The 26,884-nt window shown below is 38.5% G+C and overlaps 5 protein-coding genes across 11 annotated transcripts; 3 read left to right on the top strand and 2 right to left on the bottom strand.

Moving 5' to 3' along the window:
- Positions 1–3,550: 3,550 nt before the first annotated feature.
- On the top strand, positions 3,551–4,387 carry LOC107218239. Its single transcript, XM_015656058.2, has 3 exons — positions 3,551–3,692; positions 4,006–4,095; positions 4,256–4,387. The coding sequence occupies exons 1-3, from the start codon at positions 3,594–3,596 to the stop codon at positions 4,277–4,279; spliced, it is 213 nt and encodes a 70-aa protein (XP_015511544.1). The 5' UTR covers positions 3,551–3,593; the 3' UTR covers positions 4,280–4,387.
- Positions 3,570–7,443, bottom strand: LOC107218240 (28S ribosomal protein S28, mitochondrial). Its single transcript, XM_015656059.2, has 3 exons — positions 6,590–7,443; positions 6,371–6,492; positions 3,570–5,720 (listed from the first exon to the last, which is right to left on the bottom strand). The coding sequence occupies exons 1-3, from the start codon at positions 6,863–6,865 to the stop codon at positions 5,543–5,545; spliced, it is 576 nt and encodes a 191-aa protein (XP_015511545.1). The 5' UTR covers positions 6,866–7,443; the 3' UTR covers positions 3,570–5,542.
- Positions 7,444–7,592: 149 nt separating this feature from the next.
- Positions 7,593–16,796, bottom strand: LOC107218246 (probable G-protein coupled receptor Mth-like 6). Of its 5 annotated transcripts, none has more exons than XM_046731812.1 (6): positions 16,740–16,796; positions 10,534–11,656; positions 9,652–9,730; positions 9,355–9,506; positions 9,099–9,261; positions 7,593–8,991 (listed from the first exon to the last, which is right to left on the bottom strand). In XM_046731812.1, exons 2-6 carry the CDS (start codon positions 11,306–11,308, stop codon positions 8,718–8,720), a joined length of 1,443 nt encoding a protein of 480 aa, XP_046587768.1. In that variant the 5' UTR covers positions 11,309–11,656; positions 16,740–16,796; the 3' UTR covers positions 7,593–8,717. The 5 variants fall into 5 exon arrangements, with proteins under 5 accessions (XP_046587768.1, XP_046587767.1, XP_046587764.1 ...); XM_046731811.1 differs by lacking the exon at positions 16,740–16,796 and adding an exon at positions 15,702–15,798; XM_046731808.1 differs by lacking the exon at positions 16,740–16,796 and adding an exon at positions 14,507–14,788.
- Positions 16,797–19,894: 3,098 nt separating this feature from the next.
- LOC107218252 (glycine-rich protein DOT1-like) lies at positions 19,895–22,114 on the top strand. 3 transcript variants are annotated; one of them, XM_046731816.1, is made up of 3 exons: positions 19,895–20,049; positions 21,254–21,433; positions 21,464–22,114. In XM_046731816.1, exons 1-3 carry the CDS (start codon positions 19,986–19,988, stop codon positions 21,790–21,792), a joined length of 573 nt encoding a protein of 190 aa, XP_046587772.1. In that variant the 5' UTR covers positions 19,895–19,985; the 3' UTR covers positions 21,793–22,114. The 3 variants fall into 3 exon arrangements, with proteins under 3 accessions (XP_046587772.1, XP_046587773.1, XP_015511561.2); XM_046731817.1 differs by having other exon boundaries at positions 21,254–21,733; positions 21,764–22,114; XM_015656075.2 differs by having other exon boundaries at positions 19,896–20,049; positions 21,254–22,114.
- A 1,535-nt stretch (positions 22,115–23,649) lies between these two features.
- On the top strand, positions 23,650–26,337 carry LOC124292950 (glycine-rich protein 5-like). The gene is made up of 2 exons (XM_046731813.1): positions 23,650–24,101; positions 25,161–26,337. Exons 1-2 carry the CDS (start codon positions 24,038–24,040, stop codon positions 25,793–25,795), a joined length of 699 nt encoding a protein of 232 aa, XP_046587769.1. The 5' UTR covers positions 23,650–24,037; the 3' UTR covers positions 25,796–26,337.
- Positions 26,338–26,884: the final 547 nt, after the last annotated feature.

The following is a 26,884-nucleotide window of genomic DNA, read 5'->3' as shown; positions in this document are numbered from 1 at the left end:
ATTCGCGTACACTTTTTTCTCACTTTACTTTACTCACAAATTTAGATGTCAGATTTTTTCATAGCAGCAAATTATTCACAAGTTAATTTTAATGTCGACATATTTTTCTCTCATAAGTTGAACTGAAACGACTTCTTATCACGCGTGTTACGTTTCTATATGTATATATAATAAGGCGCGCCTACACGTGAATTGCGAGATTCAAGATCAATACCGCGTGAAAAAATATTAAGACCGTATTTCTTGATAACAATTATGAAAGTTTTTCTGTAAATGTAACGTCCTAGCAGTAAACAGGAATAATTTAGATGTAGAATTTTTTTTAATTTACGACCGCTAACTTATATTTGAAACAAACGCAGTTCTGCAGATCAAACTATACACCGGGCGAGAATCGTATGATTGTATCAACCTGGGAATAATAAGAGACAAAATTTTGGAAGCTAATATTGAAGAAGTACATACCAGAATTCAAACTTTACTTACCCCGGATTTTGCGATCGTTATAAAAATGAAATTTCGCCCTAAATGTGAATAAGGGCTCGATTCATCCAATTATTCGCAATTCATTCGGTATTAGTTGTAACAGACAACGACGAGGATCCGTGAATTCTTTTACGCTAACTTCTACATTTACTTTAATGTATTTCGGTTTATTATACCTCGCTGCAGCTCGTTAGCGTAATTACAGGTATATCGAGTAACGAGTTCCGTAGTTGCGTGCAGAAGGTCTGCAGGACTCCACACTAATCACGATATACGTACAGTTTGTTGTGATGCGATTACGATAGGCATGTATACAATATAGCATACCTTGAACCAGCATGTGATTGGTAAATTACTCGGGAAAGTTGAGTATATATTGTACCATACCTGCGTGGGGAATATAATCTACCTATCACAGAATGAAGAACTTCGTTGTGGCGATAAAATTATTTTGAATAATAGTATTCGATAAATCGGTGAGTCGATGATTCATTTCAATTCAAAATTTTTATATTTCTTTCGTTCGATGTAAAATTTACAGCTTATGGGTGGTTTATACCTAATCGAGACGTAATTTACTCGGTAACGGTACTCGGTAATTTTCCACAGCGTGTCATTGAGGATGTCGCAGTGCTTCATGACGTTGGCTACGGAAGTTGCTTCTGATCCTTCTGATAATAGGCGTAAAGTATAACTATTACGCATGTTCGTTACAAAAAATTTAATACGTATGAAAGTTGAAATAGCAGATGAAGTAATTTTGAATAACGATGGTCAGGAACTTGCCGTGCAGATATGAGAAATCACTTCAATGGACTACAAAGTCGTTTTTTCCCTCAGGTAATTAACGTTCAAGGTGAGACGCGTTCAAGGCTGCAATTCTCGAATGTTGCAACGATGCACCGAAAAATAAATTCTGATGCGTCAATGATTGCTTCGTGCTCAAGTTATACAGTATACCTTATCTTTGAAATCCCTATTTCTGACTAAAAGAATTGTTAGTCGTAAACTTACAAGTTCAATTCAGATTCTCGAGTATCTGTTTGACATATAGTTGTATTTAACAAAGTTAACAATACACGAAATGTATAAAATAAACATTCGAACATAGTAAAGAGTACGAACTTCCATCTGGTTTTAAATTCACAATTAGGTACATTATGTGGCATAGAGCTTGTTCAGTAAACTATTTCGTCACGGTTTGATCGTAGAGGAAGCTACGTCAGCGGTTGAATGCTCCAGAGTTGAAAGTTGATACTACATACAGAGCTCGGAGTAGGCACAAGGACATTTTTTTTTATGCGGGTTAGTTAGTCACTGATATTTTGTATGTGTATCCGAAGTCTCGAGTTTGTCGGAAGTCGATACGGACGGTTGCCTGGCTCTGCTCGCAGGCGGTAGGTTTCCTCTTTGCGAACCTCTAACTTTGTCGGAGAATCGACTATACATACATGGTATAGTAGCGTACAACATTAGTTGATACCCTTCAACGGCGGTCGGGTTGGACTGCTTTTTACAGACGTTAACAAGTCACGAATCTTGTGCTACAAAACTCGTTCTCGCTGGAAATTATCTGTAGATTTTCCATGATATTTTCTAGAAATAAGAGTAAGTTTCGTCAAGGCCAAGTTCAACGAATCTTTTGCTGTATAACGTTTCCCTAGTTTTCTCATTTCATAATTCCTTATTCCTTGTTCGAAACCATTGAAGATATCAGTCAAAACATGACTTATTTCCCGTATCAAACATTGTATATTTGGACAAATGGTATGACCAGATTTTTTTTTAACACGTACTACCCTTTTCTATCGATCCCCGTAATTTGTCATTAAAAAGTTTATGACAAACCATCTTGGTGGTCAACAAAATCTCCGACAGAATACATCAACACAGACCAACAAGAATCCAGATTAATAATGCAGCCAGGGATGATCAGAGGATCGTAGGATGAAGTTTAGAGGAGCTGGACGCTATACGTGGAGAATTATTTAGGCGTGGCTTCATCAATTAGTTCCGACAAAGTGGACCGAGTGGAAAGTGAAACATTATTCAAAGTTTATATATAGACGAATATAAGTTCCCGTGTACGTAAAATGGCGAATACGATAATGGCGAGCCGTTGCAGAAGAGAAATTGCAAACTTATAGCAACCGGTCAGCACTCAAACTGCAACCGCAGTATTCTTGGAAGTCTTAAAACAGCTACGATTGCACTTAGGCAGGTGATGTATGTACTTTAAACTGCGTACTCAGATGAATATCACGCATATATATATATATATATATATATATATATATATATATATATTATATGCTTATTACTTGATATATATATATATATAATTTATCTTACAATCAATCTCACTCGCATAAAGTCAAGAAGACAATGAATCAAGAACTCACGAATCGTCTACAGCCTTACGCAGGAATCTCTTATGTTAAGTTTTTTTTTTTTTTTTTTTTTAAACAGTAGTTCTTTCAGCGAGAAAAATAATGGCGGAAATACCAGTCTTTAATCTTGTTGCATCTTACCGAATCTACCTCGTCGAATTTTCTTCTGCAAAGTCTTTTCACCGTATCGGTATACATAATTTTAGATATAATTGAAATTTTCAATGGTTGCTCATCTTTATTGGGCTAAGTTTCTGAAATCTCAGCTCTTCGGTATTCAGGACCTTTGATAAACCTTCAATCAAAAACGAGCTGTTTATCTTATATTACATAATCCTGATAGTTGGTCTATAAATATATTAATATATGGAAAGCCATAATTTGGATTGTGTCGTTTTTTCAACATCAAAAACGGTCAAACCGAATAAACAGTATTTACCAAAAAGGAATAGAAGAAAAGAAATTGTAGATTTAATTTGGTAAAAGATGAAATTCATTAGATCTAAGAAAAAGCGCTGCTATCTGTATTAAGCTACATGGAAACGGTATCAATGACTACTGAATCGGAGCGCGATGAAAAGACGGCTTGACTTCAGCTGATTGCATAACTCTGTACATGGTTGTTAGAGGTCGCCGGCGACGGTTATCTTCGTACTGAAAAATAGTTCAGTACGATTAATTTTTCTTTCGCAATTATTCGAATAAGTTGAAAATAAAATGTGGTATGAAATTTTACCATCATATGCCATCATGACCGTTGCCATGGCGATTCCTGGATACGCAATGTACTTCATGAACAAAGCCGTTCTCGGAAACGTAAGACACAGTTTTGCTTTACATAACCTTCATGTATCAGTCCCCATTTCACTGTCACAAGCTGGAAGATTCGATACCATACATTTGCGATAGAAGATAATTAAAGAACAGCGATTGATTTTGTGAGGAGAATCACTCGGTCAAGTCAATGGTCTCGGGGTACCGAATCAATTGAACGCAAACTGTCGTTGACGATGAAAAAAGGTTAATTCCACTTTCAGCTAGTGCAAAAAAGCTGGATTCGGTTTACTCTGCTAGTTTGATTTCTTACAATGTGAACTAGTTTTTGTCTCACTCTCATTTGTGATTACAGCCGTACAAAAGAGAAATGCGCTATCGATGGGACCGCCACTTGTACATGAGGGACGGTCGGTTGACGGATGGTCGGCCTTACGAAGCACCTGTAAGTTGATAAATTTATTCATTGTTTGATTAACCATCAGTTCTGAATCATATAATTAAATACAATTTGCCTCAATTTTCTCTCAACTTGTTCTTCTTTCTGCTAATCATTTAGACTATGTGACTGCGAATGCCAGTAATTCTTGAAATCTTTTTTACAGGGACTTGAAGCTATTCCTGATTAATCGAAAGCTGCTAATGTGCTCACTCAATGATGTAGAGATTGAATATGGAAACAGCTGTACCATATATGTACCAATAATTTATAACAATAAAATTCCTGTTACAATCTAGATGAACAGCAGTTTGAGTGACGGCTCTCTCCTTTCAAACACATTTTCACTTTTCGCATCAACTGAAATCTGTAATTACTATTATTATTTAAAGAAAAGTAATAGTGAAAATAAGGGCCAAAGGATTACAAAAAATGTGTAGCTGAAAATTGAAGATGAAGAATCCCCCAATTCATTCAGGCTTTGACCAAGTTTGTTCTTTGCTGTATAATTTGAATAAAAATGACCAGAACCATGAATGCATATTGTGACTGTTTTGTGAGCTTTTGAAAAGTCAAACACGAACTTCAAACTAGTTTCAACTATGTACATTCTTTATTAAAACCACTGTAACTAGGTGACACAATTTTTCGTGAAATTCAGCTCTAATCAATTCACAACAGTTTTCTACAAATGGTGTCATCATTTATGAGAAACACTTGCTGGCGTTTATGTTATTCAGAGAATAACAGAGACTCATTGTATTTGCGTGAATTGATTTTGTTCTCAACAATTGAAACCGAATTCATTGATCATTTTATGCGAAATCTAATATAAAACTTATTATCTTTTCTTCCTCCAACAAAATTGACGAGCAGAATGGGGTAGGGTTGAAATTCCGAATTTGAAAGGTACTGAAAGTACAACTCGGACAAGTCAAAGTTGTGAAAGTGCGAAAATGAGAAAATTTAAAAATCTAAAATATGGAAATTCCGAATGATCAAAGATTCTCAGTTCTGTGAGTTTCTGGCTTGGTGGAATTTCATTACGTTGATCTTTCGTTTTGTTGTATTTGGTTTTTCTGATTTTTTATACCCACTCGTTGAGTAAACTACGCTGCATGAATATATTTTACTTCTCGGAATTTTGCTCCATTGGAACTTCACTCTATCATAACTTGAATTATTTTTGAGTCGATGGGTTTCCGACCCTTCGAAACTTTATTTTTATAGAAAAGTTTTATTTCTTTTCTTCAAGTTTCACCACCAAATAATTCGGAATTAGATGCTTTCGGATCTTTTGAAATTCAGAACCTTAACCCTGCCCCAGCAGAGTAATGAGTATTTACAAAGGTGTAATCATTCACTGTAATCTGCAGAGGTGATCGAGTGTTATTTTGTTTCATTTTCCAAGGATAAGAAATACTTAATTTTTCTGGAAACTATATTACAACCATTATTGCGCTTCTATTGTGGGTCTATTTTCGTGCGTCTGTTCCGCAGAGTACGACATTAAACCCAGAAGCGTACAGTCTGCTTCCAAAATTGTGAGATCTTTAGTGGCACCTAAAAACCGAGTTGATAATTCAAGGTCCTTTATTCTCAGGCGTACTCTAGCTCCTTCGACATAATTTCTGAAACAAAATCACAGACTTCACGATACCTGTAAGCAGTTGGAAGTACATAAATCAATTTAAATTTTGCTATTCCTGATGATATTCGTGCAACAAATTATGCAATAAATTAACTATTACTTTTTTAAGCAAATTAAGAATATCAATTCTAAATTGCCACATTATCTCAGAACGTCTTTACTATCTTCAACATTCTCTGAATTTGTCTTAAGATGGTCTAAAATTAGAAGAAGTTATCTATTTCAGAGACATTCTGCAATAAAGTGAGCGGTAAGTTTATTTTTAAAAAGAATATTGCATAATAATAGTTCTTTATGCAGCTGAAGTTAGCAGCCAAATACATCAAACTTTTTGGAAATAGAAAAATGTGATTCAGTTTTATCCTCATAATTCTATAAAAGAATAGGGGGTTCAAGGGGCTAGCATTTTGCGTAGCCAGGAACTGTTTGTAAGCTGATCAAATATGAGTATTTGGTAGTTAAAGTAAAACATTGTGCTTTTTTTCCAATGTCGAATTAGGTATCCAAAGTTCTGAATTTTTGAAGTAATCTCAAGCTCAGATAGTTCAAGGTTATTGTAAAGACAATTAGGAGCATAAAAAATTCATAATTCAATTTATAGCGGAATACTGGAATGGGCTAAGCACTTACTCTCCATTTCTCGAGGGCCGTGGACAGACGCAGTGAAATTTCCATCCAAAATCAATATACAGATCATCTTTGACGATATGGAATATTTGACCAATTACTACTTTTCCCTGTGGATCACCAAGCTGCAAGAAAATGTCTATAAGTTAATTTAGGTGAGCGAAAAGAAGCACGAGTTCAGATTGAGGTTAAGAATAGCACGTATGGTCGAAGCAGTCTTACATCGATGAATTTCGAGTGACGGAGCAACGTAGCGAAGGATTTTGGAGCATTGACGACCTCGGGTACCGGGGCTGTGTATTTTTCGAAAGCTTGAGCAAATCCACTCAGTTTCGGCTTCTCGACGTTTGAATCCGTTGCCTCGGACACGGGCGTTTCTGTCGTGGGTTTATCACTGCTCAAACATCTCAAAGATGTAGATCCCGGTTTAACAATTCTTGCAGCACCACTGAACGAGCTTGCTGTAATGCGACAAGTTTTCAGCGCAAAACACTGCATTTCGGCGAATTAAGTGCGGTTAACGATGTTAGGTTATGCTTCAGAAAACAAACTCCAAAAAGCGTCTGCTCTCTGTCACCTGGCGGCGTTCGATCCCACTAATTTCACGTGATGGACAGACAGATAGATAGATAGTCGCTGCATTGTCGAAACTGGATTCCTCGAAATAGTTTCAATTTCCACCGTAAGATGGCGCATGAAAATTGATACATGCAAGATACATGCTGGTATCTACACATATTCGCTCAACATTGTTTATCTGATGCTCATCAAGACGTCAATGAAAAATATTTCTGAGAGCACGGAGAGCACTAAACAGATTGTACAAAATACAGGGTGTCTCATTTTAACTTAGATAGCTGAATAACAAAAAATTGCAAGCCAATCAAAAAATGTTTCAAATAAAAGTTATTGGGTGTCGAGAGGCTGACCCATGCCAATAGGGGTTTTCATTTGAAAAACACAAATTGACTTTCAAATAACCTTAAAAATGAAGGTCAATGCCAAAATAAAAATCATAGTTGGGTCAACCCCTCGATACCCAACAAATTTTATTTGGAACCTTTTTCGATTGGCTGCAATTTTTTCACTTATTCAGCTGTCTAAGTTGAAATCGGACGCTCTGTATGTATGTCCACGGAATTCATAAACAGGTAGTTATCATGTGGTAAAAACGTGATTTTGGAAGTTAAGAAACGTGTCTTCTATACGTGAACACTTGTAATGATAAATATAGAAATTCCCATTTATTGTAAGATATCACGAATAGTGATCCATAATGTTCAAAGAATTTCGTAGTCTGCACCGTACTTCATCGTTCTTGATATTAAAAAGAAGCATCATAATAAATACAATTTAAATAGCGTTACTTAATACAGTCAATTCTCGATCATTTCTGCTCTTCACATCAGACTCGTGGTGTAACAGTAGTAAAAAATAGTCCAGAGCCCAGAACATGATCAATTAAAAAAAAATGTAAACATCCGACTAGTTGGGTGTTTATTGAAGATCGAAGAGCATAACTAATTCATAAGAATATGAAAAATTACGACGACAAAGTGTAGTTAAACTATCGAGGCTCTACTGGACTGCTAACTTCTTTAATTTTAATCGAGCTTTCGAACAATCCATGTGACTAGTTTTAACGTATACATATTATGATTTATTTTCCTACACACTAATCAACCGTTCAGTTAATCTGAGCGGAAATACTGATAAATAGAGTAGATCTACCACACAAGCTGAGTAAATTTGGAAATGATTTTCATACTTATCATATTAAAGTTAATCACATTCAAAGCTGACGTAAGAACATTTCGTAGAAACAGGCAACGCACAATACAACGCACTTATAGCCCAATGGCTAACGTATGTGATTGTGCAAATTTTTACGTATTACGTCACACATTCACAACAACGTATAATGTTACCGTGAATACGTTTAATCCTTTTAGCGTGTTTATTTGTAGACACGTATTGTTTGAAAAGAAATAACACTGCTCTTCGACCAAATGGTCTTAATGTTAGGTTGTTGTTCGTATTTACGAATTTTTTTTATCGACCACATGTCTTCCACCAGAGGTCACATTTCACGTAATAGTGAAATGTGAACATGGTTAATCATTGAAATTGTAACACAAGAGTCGTATTATTGTCGCACCAGTATTTCTGCAACACCAGCTACTACAGAATGAGATTGATGACATTAAACTTGACTCAACACCGCAGTTCTCTTAACTACTGCGAATCAAGCATCTTTTTTATACCCACGTAAAGTACACGCGTGCATATTGTTATCGATTGTTAATACGACAGTTTGTGCGGCATTTGAAGCTATCGTAATTGATATTGTTCAACTCTCACAATCAGTTGTAATCCTTGGTTTACTTCTGACGAAAAAGTTTCGCAAACGCTGCACCCTTATACATAGCTGTTTTGAAATCGCGCGTTTCATATGGTCCTGCCAAAGGAAAAGCGCGAATATGAAAACGCTTTGCACCATTCCTAACGTGGTAAAAGAGTGAATCAACGCTGGTGTCGGCCAAATTATACAAACGGCCCAGACCACTGTGAAACCTCCCATATGACCTGTCATTATTGTCAACAATTTCACGTACGTTCTACACCTGAAACGAAACAATCGATACTGGCTTTATCTCGCCAAACTGGCGTAGGATGGAAAGAATTGATGACATTTCAAACTTGCGAAATAAATTTCACTTTTCCAACATACCATTGGTTAGTGGTTTCGTGATGTTTGTTCACGTCGATAGTCAGTAGCGCCGTGTCCTTCTTCTGTCGCTTTATCGTAATCACAGTGACGATGTACAACAACGTGTTGCACATATAAACGACGCTGCTGAAAGTCAAGCTGGTCCACCAGGTAAAAGTCAGGCCTGTGAACCGAGAAAAAGAGTTAGATAGTCGCGGGATAAATTTGAATTTATTCAAATCTCATAGACATTTGGTCGATCATCATTCGTACTTACCAAATATTTCATTGTGAAAATACGGGACGTAGCGCATTACAGCTACGGAACTCAAAACAATAACAGCCGGTGTTCCCCAAGCGTAGATCATGCAAAGGACGAATTTTTTCTGGTTACGCTGATCTACATTGGAGTCGGCAGACTTCACGCTTCTGCAACAAGTGAAAACTTTTGAAATTCGATTATTATTTTCGACCATTGCGCTAGTCGAGAAATGAAAAAGGTTTGTCAAACCATATCGACGAAAGTTATGAACGATATTGCAACGCACTCCTCAAACATTTACGGATTACTTACCGAAACGTTCTCCAAATATTAACGCTCATCACGTTCAGCCAAAGGACGCTGGCGATGTCACAATACTGTACGACAATTTCTGAAACAAAAATCATGCTTATTCAACAATAAAGCTCTGCCGATTCTACCACCTGCTGATTGATCAGACCAGGGATGGGCAGTCCCTGAGTACATTTTGTACTTAAAATATCTTCAGTAATTACGAAGTACACGATACTTATGTACTTGATACCGACTAAATATCGAGTCCTGATGAACTTCGGACTTTGTGAAATACAAAATATTAAGTACAAATTCATTCCATACTTTTTGAAATAGAAAATACTAAGTGCAAATGTATTTCGTACTCAGTGAAATGAAAAATATCAAGTACGAATGTATTTTGTACTTTGTACAATAGGAATTACTAATTAAAGTTGTACTCCTAATGTAAAGACTTACATGCTAATTCAGTATTTTATGACGTTCTTAAATACCTGAAGAATATTTTGTATGAGAAAATGATTTCGTGTAAATTGAAAATAGTAAATGAATAGATGCAACGTAAATTTTTGAGAAAGAATTTATTCATTTTCTGAAACATATGAAGGTAAAAAAAATTAGAAAAAAATTATAATAATAATGAAGAAGAAGTTTGAGTTTCTCCGGCAAAGATGGTATATATCGGAGTTTGATTTGAAATTTTATATGTATAAATTCTGAAACTGCAGTGAGTGATTCACGAATGCTTGCAAGCCACGTTTATAAATACCACTAAGGAGCCTAGATCGTAAATTACGCATCCATGTATCACGATTTGCATCCAAGGTTTCGTGACGAACACTTTAAAATTGACACTCAGAAGCGTCAATTAAATATAAGATGCGATAATAATTATTTTACCACTCAGGATATTCAGCTGGACATAGTCTCTTAACCCATTTGTAATCATTATTCCCAAGGCACCGAGGTAGAGTCCAACGTAGGCGGCGATATAGGAGCGAACTATCATTCCATGAAAAGTCCTCAGTTCAGGTACTATGGTGTAGCAAACGAATACTGCCAAAATTATGATAAATTGGATTGACCAACAAATGGTGTCCCAGTAGTTCATGCTGGCTTTAGGGTAACATACCACCGCCAAATATACGGAAGAATTTGGATTCCGTAAAAGGCAGTAATTGTCAAATCCGTGAGATTTACTTCCGTAAAAATCCGGCGTATAAATCGAACCGTTGGGAAAAGCGTAGAAATTTTCCAGCACATCCAGCGTCGCCCAGCCAAAACCGCAAGGATAATCAGGAACGATGTGAAAATCCTGCAGCGTCAGGTTCTTCTGCCCATCGTCGATGAGAGTTTTTATTTCAGGGAAAATGTAAACGGTATCATCCTCCACACAGCTTTGTTCGTACCATGCCTTTTCCAGCGGACAACAAAGTTTCAAGCACGTTTTAAAGTCACACAGGCATCCGACTGTTATCCGATCCTCGGGACGCGTTGCGTTCGGCAAATTGATGTCGCTCGAATCTTTCGTCAACCCCGAAGACATCGACTTCCGTCTGGACAAATTGACAATGGCGTTTGACGGACAGGATTCCCTGAACCCGTCGACTTCGGCTCTCCCCGACACAAAAGCCATCGCGTAAATCACCGCAAGAAACACTCGACCGCCGATCATTTACGCTGATGGCCGCTGTTCGATCGATATGAATTTTTATGGTTCTTCCGCAGTAGAGAGGTTTTGTTTGTACAATTCTTCAACGTTCGGTATCCGCATATATTATGCAAATATCACTGTCAACATACTCAGGATCGATGTCCATGTTGCATAGAAAATGTATTTATGATTTATAATTGTATTTTCTTCACAACGAGCCAGCTTAGACCTCGATTCTTGCTTCCGGTCTAACTCGCGTCATGATCCATCAACGTTGCTAATGATACTTCAGATAATGCAGAAGCTGCGGTGATTTCTTTTCTTATCGGTTTCCGCCATCCACGCAAGCTTTGCTACCGCGGTGAGATGCTGAAACATGAAGATATTTTCATTCAAAGTTTTACGGAGACGGCCAAGAGGCATCTCAAATAATCTGAGATGAATTGAAGAGGAGAATTAAAAAATGGCAATTGCAGCCTTTTTCAAATTCACCTCTCGATTTTATTGTGCACGATCACCACAAGTGGTGCAAACTAGCTCAAAACGATTTTCTACCGCTTACGTAACTCTTTGTACACGTGTGTCATAGTGATCGATAGGAGGAATGCGTAAATAATTTTTTTTTAAATTCATAGGCGCGCGCATGTTAGTCCTCGGGCAAGGCAAGTCAATTGCCAACTGAAGCTGTATCGACCTTTCTGACGAGAATACTAAGAGTAAGAAGTATATACGTATGAACGTTGGGACGATTTTGGATAATTTACGAATAAGCTTCGAGCATACGTATAGATGTACGCATTGCTCGGCGAAGCCGCTTATTAACGGACTGAATAAAACACCTGAATCAACGGTAACTTCGAGATGGAAGTAGCCGTGGAACGATCCTTGAAAATGTATGAACAAGGTATTTCGAATTATCCCAACTCTAAGATGTGACGCGCGTTACATTGGTAATGCAGGGTTTCTTAGGAAGACACGAAATTAGAATATTACTACTATTAAGACGGTGCTTGTAGCGAGGAACTCTGTGAAGAGAGTTCGATAGAAATAGACCGAAATAACGGTGAAGTTTTGCAGAATAGCAGAAGTTCGGAATGCTGCAAGAGCGATATATTTTCTCCTATCCCAGAGCAGCCAGCTTTCGACTTACCCCGGTTTTTGACAGCGCTGTAAAACGATTTAAGCTTCACCCGCAATTCTATCGTCACTTGAATATTAAACGGTAACGTTACGGTTAGGCTACCAGCGGAAGACTGGTATGGTGGAATTACGAAGTCGAGTGACGAGCTCGATCTCAGTTTCGAACCATTCGAAAGTGGTATCCACTACTACCAGGGAATAACGCGTGACATAACGAGAGAAGACGAAGCCGGTAAAAAGTGTGTTATAAATGCGTAGAACTTATGCCCAGCACTTAAATAGTGAATAAGTCAGTATTACTTACGTATCGAATAGTCCAGTGGTCTACAAGTAAGTGCGACTTACATCCGATACTTAAATACGATTGCAAGGGTTCTCTAATAGTGACGAAAATGTTATTCGAATCAAGCTCCATTACTCTAACACTCCTGTGGTCCAATAATCTTTTATTTTCTTGTTTGAGAACAGGATCAACGTTACGAATTTGCATCAGACAATGCTTACAAGTGACGCGAATTGAGGTAAAAGTTGAAACGATATTTTTTGAAAAACTATATCGAGTCGAGACTAGCCTTGGGAATTGGAAGATACACCTGAACTTCTACTCTGTAAAATTTCATTAAACATTCTGTTCGTATATGCTAAATTCTCGTCATCAGTTGCCGCATGTAGTCAGTGTACCATATATTATTCGGATAGCCTAGAAACCAAAACTGTATTTAGCTTATGGGTTATTAAAGTATTCGTAGGAAAGAATACATCTACACTTCACAAACCAAGCGTGAAACCAACAACACCTCAAGCACGGGAAGGAAATCGTTATTATTTGGAGATAGTTGGCTACAGTCCAAACGAGGCGTTACAATAAATAACAATTCTATCAACACGTGGCAGCTATAAATACCTAGAACTCAGAATCCATATACATTATCGCGCGGTTAAGAAAATGTCATCCAAATGTGGAAAAATTTTACCAGTATAATAATAGGTGTCATTACGCACAAGCCTGCAAGATAAATTCGTCTTGCTGATTCACTCTTGGTTAGTTTGAATAATTCCATTTTGATCTTCGAAGATTTTTTGATCCATAAAAATGCAATTTAAAATGTAAAGATATAATTTAAAACCCGCAGGACTTTCAGATACTATCTTTGAACCAGGCAATGTATTATCAAGGATTTGACACCAAAAAATCGTGTTGCATTAGGTATGTCTTGGTAACTTTAAACGAATGGAATTTTCCTCAGTAGGGGCAATTTTTCAATAAACTGCATTATTTTTCTCAATAGAACCACACGCGTGATTCAGCATGTTCGATCAACGTATTTATCTCATAGTCAGCCTGAGAAACTTAAAGTGCTTTTAATACATTATGAGAAGATTGTTTATTCACATCGTCCTCACAGCTGATACCTAACGCTAGTCATAGTTAAATGCAATATCCATTTATTTTGCAATTCTACAAGTTTTTACACGACATCGTATACGTAAGGTTTAACGATGTTGCTTTTTGAAAATATCAGGAGATCGTAAAATGTACGAATAGTATATTGCGTTAACGAGTCGCAAAGAATAAAATAATTGTTCGCGGATAGATTTCGTGATGGAAATTGAAGTAAATATTTTTTCAAATGTCACTACGAAGATCAGTTTCAACATGGAAGGACGAAAGATCGATAAAAGCTGCTGGCGTGTTTCATTGCGAACGGAGATATGAGAAGTGACGAGAAATGAAGAAAAAATTAAATAAGTAAAAGTTATCCGGATCCATAATCGAGCATTGAACAAGAGAAGTTTCATTGTTACAGTTTACCCAAGCTTGCGAAATCGACCTTGAGAATCACTTAAAAATGAATTAGCAAACTAGATAAACATCACGTAGCAAAAGTTGGGGCAAAGAAAAACCAAGAATTTTCCCAGAACAAAGAACGGATTATTTTATAATACACAATCTATTTCTGGTCCGATGTAGCCTTAACATTCGAATCGAGGCGTGTAAAATATAACTCTGTTTAACGAACTGAGTTTACGAATTCGAAATGGTATAAAAAAGGATGGGATTCCCTGGTGCAATGAAACCTCAGGGTCGCCTGGGATGCGTAGCCGGGTAATTTTTTTTTCCACCAATTTCTTCATGCCTCGGAAACAAGTTTCTCTCGGTAATAAAACTGCCAGCACACGCCTTTCCGAGTCCTGCTACTTGTGGTTCTTCATTGATCATCCGCGACGCTCACAACGAACGATTCCGTCACACGAATACCGTCAATCATGGAAGCATTATCCACGACGACGAAACGTCGCGGCTCACTTGCGCTAATTAGAGTCGCGGTGTCCAAGAGAACGCGGAGATCCACTTGACTTCGCTTCCCAACTGTTACTGAGGTACAAGCACAACGTAACTTACGATTAGCAGTAAGTGCGTAGGTGTCACTGCAGACGTGAGAAGTTCAACATGCTTAATGAAAAGTGCGTGATGAAATAATTACAACAGACGCGTACCAGGCGTTAAAAGGTCTATTAATATGCAATTGATCCACGCATTGACTGCTTTTTTTTTCTTTCTTTCTATTTTACGCCAAATATTTAGTTACAACTCATTCCCGAAATTCTGAACTTGCCCAGTTTTCCTTTCTTTCGAGCTAAGTTTACACTTAACTAACCGCAGATGAATATTTCTCTTCCAAAGCTGTATAGTAGGTAGCATTCGTTAATTTCTTTTCTGCTTCTTTAGAAAAATGTGAAACGAGTCCATTGAAAATTCGGAGAATCAATAACGAATCGAACGAGACTCGTTAAGCGTTTACATTATCGCCGGATTAGATAAGAAAGCAATAGGTATGCCAGTTTAAAATAAATCTGACCCTCCGGTATCGGCGTCTCATAAGTTTGCAGGCAAAGTTGTCTGCAAGTCAAGAGACTCCGCGCAGCTTGCAATTAATCAAGTATCTGCTCCGTAAGGTCGATTTTTTTCTTCTGCAACTCACAAACGCCACAAGTTTGAAGTGAATTTTCCACCCTAGGTATTGCAGTTGGTTAATTTTACGATTCTTACGAATCTCGATACTTGAACGCGAAAAATCTAGCTGACGTCTGTCATCGCGATGACGATCGTGAATATTCAAGCCAGCCTTTCAAAATCACGGAGTACACGTTAACTGTTTTATTTTATATTGAGTTTATCGATTGTATCGTATGTCGAGTCTTGAGCACAATGAACAGCACATACCATTGACGCGTGGAAAGACGTGTGGTAAAAAATGAGGCTTCTAATTACTTCGTTTCAAAACATGCACAGCGACACGCACAATCCGTTTTAATTTTCAGCCGTACGGCTTATGGTGAGGTTGTTCAGTTTGGCTTGCCAGTTATAGATACACTGGAGCGAATACATATTGCCATTTACTTCCAAGCGGCAGTGAAGTTCCGTCTACGCTTGAGCAACTTGGCCGGCCGAAAGTGTCGTGCCAAAAATGGGTGTCGCGGCTTAAATATCAAGTTCATACTTGTATTCATTCACGCTCGATCTTTTATAATTTTTCGCATGGATTTAGCATTGAAATTGATTTCCGACGACAGTATCTATGTATATATTAGATTCGCCGGACGTCACAAGTCAAACAAGCCGTAAGACGCGCCGTCTGCGATGGAAGTTGAACGAGCGCGTGCACATCCTTTAATGAAAACCGATATTTTAGGCAAACCGCAGATATCCGAGTGCCGAGGCAAGATTGTACACCAAACACTTCCTAAAAGTCGAAGGTCTTTGCTACAACTGTTTCCCAAGATTGAGGTGACATGATTTTCGGATTATGTTGTTTAATGTGCGGAAACTGATTGCCCCAACATACGTAACTGGTTATAGGAAATAACTTGCGTTTAATTACAGCGTACACGTGACGTAGCGATGTGTTATTCATTTAACTGTTTCAATCGAAACGGAGTGAGGAGATTTCGCGAGTGTTAATTGATTATCAATTAGCTGTAATGGTACCGCGATTCGTAAACAGATCGATGCTCCTTGGATTTTTGTGCTACGTAAGGACATCCTCGTGTGAATACGGGAAGCGTTGTTTCTAGCTTGGTAAGTATCATTCGAGCGAATTTCACTTTATACAGCAAAAATACGAATAGATTGATTACATGCTTGTATAAAAGAAACAATCATGTGTCTAGGAGTTATGCGATGTGAAATAACGAAATGAGATAAAAATTCGAAAACGTAATGAAAAAATTTCAGTGGGTGTAAGAGGCCGCTGTATTTCATCGCGAAAGGTATAAATAAAAGAGAGGAAGTGAAAAAATAAGGCCAAACCATCTTCACTTTTCGTAGAAATGGGCTAAACAAGTAATCAAACAGCTTGTCTTGGACGTGCCAAAACCGCACTACAGAACACCAAACTTAAACTAAAGTCGAGGACGAGTAGCCGCGGAGTGAGCTGAATGATAAAAAATAATTAACGCAATTACAATTACTGAAGCTGAGCACGTATTCTCGCTATTGCAACGAGTACAGGAAGAAAAGCAATCAGTCAGTCAGAGAGCGAGAGAGAGAGAGAGAGAGAGGGTGTAAAATTTAGCCGTTGATTAAAATGACTTTGCGGACGACGTTACGTTAAAAATTGTACATTATTTCGGTAGTTCGTAAAGAAATTCAAGTTTGCCAAGAATAATTACATAATATTATTGCGGCATTAGAATTAGAGCAATTAGCATACTGCTTATCTAAATCTCTCCATTAAGATTGCTGTCAAAAAATGTTTACCGAATCAGTCGTAAAAATCGCCTGTACATACATATGTGTATCCTTGATTGAAAAGATTATACAAGAAGTCCGGTTCAAGATTCGGCAAGAATTTCTTTAGCGTTGTCGATTCCGTAGTTGGAAGTTGGAGCTGCTAAATTTTGGCGACGAAGAGTGACCTGGTTCAGGCATTATCTTCAGATCAAATTCTCACGCTTCTCGACGTGTTTACAGGCATGGTTGGAAAAAAAAAAAAAAGTTAAACAATGTAACTCTGATGCACGCGTAGCAGTTCTTGGAAGATTTACTTTGAAGATCTCTGTTCTGGTTTACAAGATATACTTTCAGTAAGCACATATGACGACGATGAATGGACGATGGCTCTGCGTAGACATTCCCTACCCCCATAACCGATATTTCTGACATAATGCTAGTTTGGGTTGGTATACCTCAAATATATTGCCGCTATTAAGTAGCGACGGAGTCACGAATGCGTGACGTTCGTCAGTTGCCAATAAAAGTTCGTTTTGCGAGGTCAGAGACTAGTCGGGAACCAAAATGGCTTTGTCCCTCGGGTATCCGAAGACCAATTAATGGCGGATTGACCCCCAGTTGCGGTCTGATATTGTCAACAGAAAATGAGGACAACGTAAATTGGACTAATGAAAACATTACGAGGTACCCTGTAGTGTGTACCTGCTATAATTCGTCGATGATTAATTACAAAAGCGACGATCGATATTTCAATCTGCTAATTGAAACTTTTCCGAATGATTCAGAAGATTCCAGATACGGTTTTTTTCTCAAATCCACAATTTTATAAAATTTGACATAGAAGTTATTTATCGCAGAAAAATGTCAGCCAGTATTTCAGGAAATTCGACTAACCATAATTATTATAAATGCAGAGAAAGGATGAAATTATAAGCAAAACGTAATTAAAATGCGATCAAGCCGCGTATGGCACTCGGAGACGAGCTACTTGTATTTCGATTCGACGACGCAGAACGCCAAACGCGATAAGGCCATCTGGCAGCGGAGTAAAATATTTCCCTACTGAAGATTGCAATGAAAACATATGATGACGATCATTAAGAAATGCTGATTGAACTCATTGAGCAGCTGTCGGTTATCCTTTTTCCAATTGACAAAATGAAATCATTTTTTAATGTTTTATGACCAATTCTCATGCTGCCGTAACTTTATTTTTTTTAGAACATTTTTTCTAAAATGCGGTAAAGACCCTTGAATCGTACTCTGAGATTCCTTACCAAACTCTGGGAAATTCTGAAAATTTGGGAGTTTTTAGATTGGGTAGAGAATTTCAGTGCAAGTTAATGGTAGTTCAAGCTGTTGTTTTAAAAATGTGTGTAAACGACGGCTGAAACAGTTATTGGAATTATTTATATTCGTATGTTATCGGCCGGAGCGACGAGCATCAAACCGCAGAGTTTGAAAAATAATAGGTTGATTTGCTATCTGCTACGTAAAAATTTTAATTATTAGTGGACATTGTATTTCCATTAAGTCTAGCTCTGTGAGATTAGCAAATACGACTGTGATGATAGTCTAGATTTGCAATCTGATTGTGTAAATAATAGAGGTTAGCTATTTTAAACTTCAGGCACCATATGACAAATTAAATAGTTGGGGCGACAAATTTGAACTTCGGTCGATCATCGAATATGATAGTTCTTTTAAACGAAATCAAATTTTTTACATTCTCATGATAAAATTTTACACACCAAAGGGTTCGCTACAGTTACGACATATTCCATATCTATTTAAATTGTATTTGTTATTTTGCGTAATTGTTGATCATGGCGCAATGAGATTCGCATTGCGCTCAAGCGTTACTTTAAATTGACTTAAGTCCACCAGAATATTGATTTCTTGGGATTAAATTGGATTCCCAGAACAGAGAATGTCGCCATAGTTTATAGGTCGAAACAGAAATGGAATTCGGTACAGATGTGGGTGTTTTTACCAATTGTTCAACGACGCATTATATACGAATTTTGTATGACAATTATCTATCTTGCAAATCCTGGTTTAAATATTGAAAAAATGGCTGCCAACGAAATCCTTCGATAAATTGTTGGAAATATAAATTGTGTAATTGTCTAACGCCTGCGTGTGTAAAGCGAATTGTCCGGCAACCAACCTTTGGTTTCGAAATATTTGATGAGCGCTCCGCGTGGAAATGATACGTTACTATTTTTTAGACAACTAACCGGAATTATCAAATACGCAGACATATGTCATGTATATTAGACTGATCCGAATGCAAAGGCTGTCTAAAAATATCGGAAAAAATCAGAGATTTTCCAAAAATCTCCAATCTTAATTTTGCCGTGATTTTTTTCGATTAGTGTAACCCCAGGTAAACTCTCAGAAAAGTTCGAAACTGCAGAGACGTTTTATAGTGAACAACAGAACTGCGTAAAAACCATTAAAAATATTCGACTGCCACGAGTTTTTCCCCGCAAGAATTTTGTTTAGAAGTGTAAATTTCTGCTATCATTCGACTGTGTCACACTATCAACTTATAAATACAAGATTCACGGGGTCAAGTGTCGGAAGGCGTTACTTTTGCAGTTCTTCGTAATGTTGACTGGAACACAAACGAGCATAGTCCGAATCTTTAACGATATGATAAATAAAGTATCTTATCAATAAATAAACACCCTTCTCAATCGTTGATTATAATATTATACGTAACTCTGTATTATCGAAATTCTGGTGCGATGAAATCTAGAGGACGAATAGTTGCTATATAAACCGCAGCCGCACAGACAATAAGCACAGTTCGACAAAATGCGTACACAATACAGAGTGGCTGCGTTATTCGCGTTTTTGGCGGTTAGTGCCGCGGCTCAAGGTAAGAACCTCACAAATCTAACCTTAACCCTAATAGCTTAATTTAAGTCATCGTGATTGGTTGAGAAGATTGTTTCCGAATCTTTCGTAGTCTTCGATCAACTTCACATAACTGGCGCGCTATATTTTGTTCAACTATTAATTTTCAAACATGCCTCAACATTGGAAGCTATCTTGAAAATTTTTTACCCCAGTCACTTACACGGGGTTACCCCAGCCAACTTTGGAACGTTATTACTTTACACAACATTACGTTATGCAAAGTTACGACTTGAACAAATTTCTGAGACAAAATTTAACAATTCAGAAATAGACTCCAACGATGGAGGATGTGGGAAAAATTCTTCAAGCAAAGAAAGTAAAACAATGTCCCATACATACATGCGGTCTCAGAGACCCCAAAGTTTTTTTTTAATAATTCTACAATTTACTTGCACAAGCAACTCTGATGCAAGCACGCTGACTTTAAAATTATACGTTAAAGTTGGGTCTGGGGTCGTCGGGACCCCATGTAAGTGACCACGGTTAAAATCACTACTTCTTTTCACAACCACACAGCTTTTATGGTTACATTTCTATACCGTTTTAAATTATTCATTTATACTTGCCAAAAAGTTCAGGCGAATTTAATTTGAATTTTTATTTATTGAAATTTAATTATCATTCCATAGTAGTGTGATATGACACCGATTTTTGTCCTACAGGTAAGACCCGGTATGATTTTTAATACCGCTCGTATTGCATAGAACCAAAAGAAGCAGTAATACTAGAAAATTGTCTACTGTCTATGAATTCACTCAACTATCTACCAATGATCTATCTTTTCCGCGGTAAATGATAAACAAGACTTAAGGCGTGATCTGTTTTTCTTAAGTAATGGCACAAGCGATAGTGATAAGTAGTAGACAGACGAAAGCGTTCCGTATACGGATTCTCCTGATGTTGGTAGTTATGATTATTAGCCATATTCAGATGGTATATCAGTACAGACATTTGAGGACAAATGTTTAGTCTCGAGGGTATTCAGATCAATTTAGCGTGACTCTAAATTTATTGTAATCTGTAAAATGAGAGAAGATGCAATCAATTTCGTTACGATAAATCCGGCGAATATTTATGCTGTCTGCATGTTCCTGGACATCTAATGCAACGTTAACCACCTCTATTGGAACACAAAATCATATCTGCACTTCTTAATATTACAGCTTACGGTCATATCCAAGGAGGACTTGGAGGCCATGGTGGTTCTCAAGGAGGATTTGGAGGCCAGGGTGGTCATCAAGGAGGATCTAGAGGCCAGGGTGGTCATCAAGGAGGATCTGGAGGCCACGTTGGTCGTCTAGGACGATCTTTAGGCCAGGGTGGTCCTCAAGGAGGATTTGGAAGCCAGGGTGGTTCTCAAGGAGGATTTGGAGACCAGGGTGGTAACTCAGGAGGATTTGGAGGCCAGGGTGGTCATCAAGGAGGATTTGGAGGCCAGGGTGGTCATCAAGGAGGATTTGGAGGCCAGGGTGGTCATCAAGGAGGATTTGGAGGCCAGGGTGGTCATCAAGGAGGATTTGGAAGCCAGGGTGGTCATCAAGGAGGATTTGGAGGCCAGGGTGGTCATCAAGGAGGATTTGGAGGCCAGGGTGGTCATCAAGGAGGATTTGGAGGCCAGGGTGGTCATCAAGGAGGATTTGGAAGCCAGGGTGGTCCTCAAAGAGGATTTGGAGGCCAGGGTGGTAACCACGGAATATATTAAGGTCAGGGTGGTCGCCAAGGACGATCTCTCGGCCACGGTGGTCCTGAAGGAGGACTTGGAAGCCAGGGTTGTCTATAATACATGATGTATAGTGAATATTAAAGCAATAAAGAATCCAGTTGTACTTGTAAAGCTCGTAATATATACTGACTATAGATACAGATTTCATAAATGTTAATTCCTAACATTTTTTTCATCTATTTGTCGCGCTACATATGGTCCAAAAATGGCCGGCCGAAATCAGCATAAACCTCAAAATTATTAAAGTAAAATTAACTCTTCATTTCTTGTAGTAACGAAATATATTCCTAGGGGTTATAAATGTTTGTATTTATTCGTTGAAAACCAGAAATCATTAAAGAGCAAAATGTTTATCTAAATATGTTTCAAATGTTTTGAAATTCAAAATTTTGAATACAAATCATACATTTAAATGTAGAATTATCTCCTTTTTTAAGTGTTCCAAAGTTCAACATATATCTCTCGAAAACTCCTTTTCTTACGTAATTCCTCGCCACATTCTGCCTCGGGCCGCGAAATAGCTTTGTCGAGCACTGACTTAGTTATTGGCTTTATGACTAGTTAACACCACCATGAGTGAAACTTGCAATCTTACTGTGTAAATAGTCGAGGTTAGCAATTTTCAACTTCAGGCACCAGATCAAAAATTAAATAGTTAACACAGCAATCTCCGACGTCTCTCGATCATTGGATCATCTCATTCCATGACTTCAAACGGCCTTTTATTTCTTATAAACGAAAACAAGTTTTTCACACCTTTATGATTGGCTGTGAAATACCTAACGGCATCCCATAATTATAACATATTCCATATCTATTTATATCGAGTTTTATGCCTCGCATAATTACCGATCATCGAGCAATGTGATTCGTATTGTACCCAAGCGTCGGTCTGAATTCACTCACGACTACCAAAATATTGATTTTTCGGGATTAAATTGGACTCCCATAGCACAAAATACTGCCATCGCTTATAGGTAGGAATAAAAATCGAATACTGAGTAGGTGTAGGTGTTTTTAGAATTTGTTTAGCGACGCTTTGCAAAAAAGGTGTACGACAATTATCGATCATGCAAATCCTGGTTTAATTATTGCAAGAATGGCTGCCAACGAAATCTTTCGGTGAATTATATTATATATTATTGAATATATTATTGAATATTGTTAGCTCGTACAATTGCCGTAGGAATAGAATGGAATATGCGCAGGTTAAAGAAAGTGCAATTCGCCTATGAGCGTCGACAAAGTGATAAACTGGAAATAAAGATAAACCAGTGATCCGTAGGGAGCAAAGGGGCATTGCCACGAAGCTTGCGTAAGACTCTCCTCATTGCGTATTCGCCTCCATTATAATTCGTTTTTTTTTCAATCCCAAATTCAACCAGAATTAGATAATATTGTTTTGCATAATACGTTGAGGAACAAGTACTAACATGTAAAGTTTTCGTAATAAAATATGAGATAATAGCTGACGAATTTGTATATTTATAGTTTCTCAGAAGTCTTTATCGCATGAAAACAACCATTACGTACAGAATTATGAGAAGATGCAAAATATTTGCTAACAATTTCGTGGAAGTGCTCGAGCAAAATTTTGAGAGGGTCGAGATATCCGGTCGACTGTACACGTTGAATTGCTAATACCTGTAGAAAAGGTTTATGAATTCAAATAGTACCTGTCTTAATGTTCGTTACGACACCTTGGTGACAAAGACGTAAGAGGAGTCTGGGGCTAGGAAATGGAGACCAGGGACCTGTCGGGGCTAACTTATCTACCTTGGTTTTTGAGGTGGACGAGTTCAGCGAAGTTTCGCCGATCAAGGTAGAAGCCGAGGAAGTTCCGCATGCCAAAGAGTTTGACCGAATCATATTAAGTTTTAGAAGCCAGGGTAGCAAATACTACGTTGTAAATCGTATGTTACTTTGATGTTTCGTAAACGAATTCTAGTTTGCCATGCGTGTTCAGCTGCGTGATATCATTGGATCATAGGGGAGAAATATGAGAATTTTGACATAATGTTATTAACGCATCAGAAAGCGCAATTAGTTTACTGCTTATCTAAATTTCTCCATTAAGATCACTGTCAGCAAACTTCGTTTACAATTATTGATTGGTATATTACACGTAACAGTGTGCTACTGAAATCCTCATCGGGGAAATTTGGAGAACAGATAATAACTATTTAAACCACAGCCGTACAGACAATGAGCACAGTTCGACAAAATGAGTACACAATACAGGGTGGCTGTGTTATTTGCATTCTTGGCGATTAGTGCCGCAGCTCAAGGTAGGCCTAACTCCAAAACATTCTCAACTGATACTCTTAAGCCTCAAAAATTTAACATTAACCGCAATAACTTACTGATTTAACTCATTGTGAGTGGTTGAGAAGGTTGTTACAGAATCGTTCGAAATCTTCATATGAGCCTTTCGGAAAACAATCGAAACAAATTCAGGAAATATACTATACCCATCTATTGCTCGAAGTCACCAAACCCAAAGTTCTCTCTTTTGCCATAGCAGTTATCCTTTGAAAATCATTTTAGTGCCTCCACTTCTACAGCCACTGAACTTGTTTGGTTACGTTTTCTAAATAGTTTCAAATCATCGCGGACACCCAATCAAATATTTTCACATTCATCCTTAAGCAAAACGTTCACAGTCGATCTGAAACGCCAAATTGTCCTGTCAATCGATCATTCTATTTCACACATCCATCATCTCCATCGACGGAAGTTCATAATTTATGGGGGGAGGGGGGACTTTTACTGTATGCAGCAAAACCAACTGCTGTAGAGAGTAGATTCATTTTTACTTTGAAGAGCAACTTTCACGCACAGCAGAATGCTGACAAAACACCAGAATCATTGACCAATCAGAGCATTTTTGCTGCTGCTGCATCCAGGTGTTTTGCTGCACGTGAAAATGTAACTTGGGTGTGATATGACATCCAATCACATCACATGGGTAAAGGTCGGATAATTTTAACGGCCACTTTTACTGTACAGAATTGTACAAAATTGAAAGAAGCAATGCTCCCGACAATAAACTTGAATATTCTACACGCCTATGCTGCGATCTTGACTGTCTGTAACATCGATACATAACTGCACATTAGTGGTCTATAGAGGTATGAAATTACCTTTCACCTCCGTCAAGAAAATAAGCACGACTGGGGGACAATCTGTAAATAGTAGATTGAATGGTAGTAAATAGATAAAAGCGAACAACATACAGGCCATACATGTAAGGCCAACATACCTATATAAATTACATGAGTATCGAGCTGGCATATAGTAACAATGTCAAGTATAAACATATTTGGGATTAAATTCGGAATCCCTAGGTGGCCCTGGTGACCGAAGAAGATATGCAGCCCAGGGCTATGGCCTAGGAATATTTGGAGCCCGGGGTGCTGTCGGAGGGGGAATTGGAGCCCAGGGTGGTGTCGGAGGAGGAATCGGGGCCCAGGGTGGTGTCGGAGGAGGAATCGGGGCCCAGGGCGGTGTCGGAGGCGGAATTGGAGCCCAGGGTGGTGCCGGAGGAGCAATTGGAGCCCAGGGTGGTGTCGGAGGAGGAATCGGAGCCCAGGGTGGTGTCGGAGGAGGAATCGGAGCCCAGGGTGGTGTCGGAGGAGGAATCGGAGCCCAGGGTGGTGTCGGAGGAGGAATCGGAGCCCAGGGTGGTGTCGGAGGAGGAATCGGAGCCCAGGGTGGTGTCGGAGGAGGAATCGGAGCCCAGGGTGGTGTCGGAGGAGGAATCGGAGCCCAGGGTGGTGTCGGAGGAGGAATCGGGGCCCAGGGCGGTGTCGGAGGCGGAATTGGAGCCCAGGGTGGTGCCGGAGGAGCAATTGGAGCCGTGGGCGGTGTCGGAGGAGGAATTGGAGCCCAGGGTGGTGTCGGAGGAGGAATTGGAGCCGTGGGCGGTGTCGGAGGAGGAATTGGAGCCCAGGGTGCTGCTGGAGGAGGCATCAGAGCCTAGGGTGTTGTCCAAGGAGGAATCGGGGTCCTGGGTGGTGTCGGAGGATTTGGAGGCCGGGGGCGTGTAGAAGGTAAACGGTCAGTGAAGTCACCAAGCAGTCTAGGTTTCAGAAGTCGGCGAAGTTCCGCCGATCAACGCAGAAACCGAGGAACTTCTGGAGGCCAAGGAGGTCGACTAGACCATATTAAGTTTTAGCAGCCAGGATAGCAAATAAGATGGTTACGCCGGTCATCTGACAGTTTTATGGCTACAAGTGTTGCGAAGATTTGAATATACTTATTTGTAATTTGTAATACATGATGTAGAAACGTAGTACATAAAAAATATTTACATGGCAATTCAAAAGAATACCATCAACCAACCATAGTCACACTCATCTGAGACATTCTCGTGCCTTTGTATATTAGTATTTTGTGCTTGCATATTAACTCTGTCTTTCGATCATAGTAACCTCTAACAGATAATAATTCAGAGAGAATACCAACACGCTGTCCTTATTGATTGATGAAAACGGTGTTTGTAAAATTAGTTCTGCACGATCTAGGAGAATAAAAATAATTGCAAAAATTGAATCGGAAAGAGTACCTTCCGTTACAATTGCCCTATTTCCTTGATTCTGTAAGCATTCACCTGGCCTTCGACACCAAGATTCTTTGGCCTACGCCACCTGAAAAATTATACAAAATTGAGTGAATAGTTGCTGAACCGTTAATTTTCAAATATGCTCGGTAGTGTCAGTGGTTACAGTAACGCACGCAATCCGGTAACAATGATAAACTCTTAGGCATTCCACTAGGCGGCTAGTCTCCTCTGCGATATTATACCATCTTGATGGTTGATAACCGAATGACTTTTTAGCTGGTAACGCTGCAAGATCAGGGAAACTCGTTACAATCGTGGTACATACTCACATGTATGACATGATATTTTTACCATTTACAGTGCACGACTACTGTCAGGGCAGTACCAAGTCGTACAGTGGCGATACCTGAAGTAAGTTACAACGCTACCTGGCTGTACTTACTGCTGTGCATCTTACTCAGAAAACGTACAGATTTGAATGCAAACTGTTAAATCACAAAATGAGTA

This window comes from Neodiprion lecontei, chromosome 2, assembly GCF_021901455.1.
Source record: "Neodiprion lecontei isolate iyNeoLeco1 chromosome 2, iyNeoLeco1.1, whole genome shotgun sequence".
NCBI lineage: Eukaryota > Metazoa > Arthropoda > Insecta > Hymenoptera > Diprionidae > Neodiprion > Neodiprion lecontei.
The sequence above is the reverse complement of the archived record's forward strand: the minus strand, read 5'-3'. Positions and strand labels throughout refer to the sequence as shown.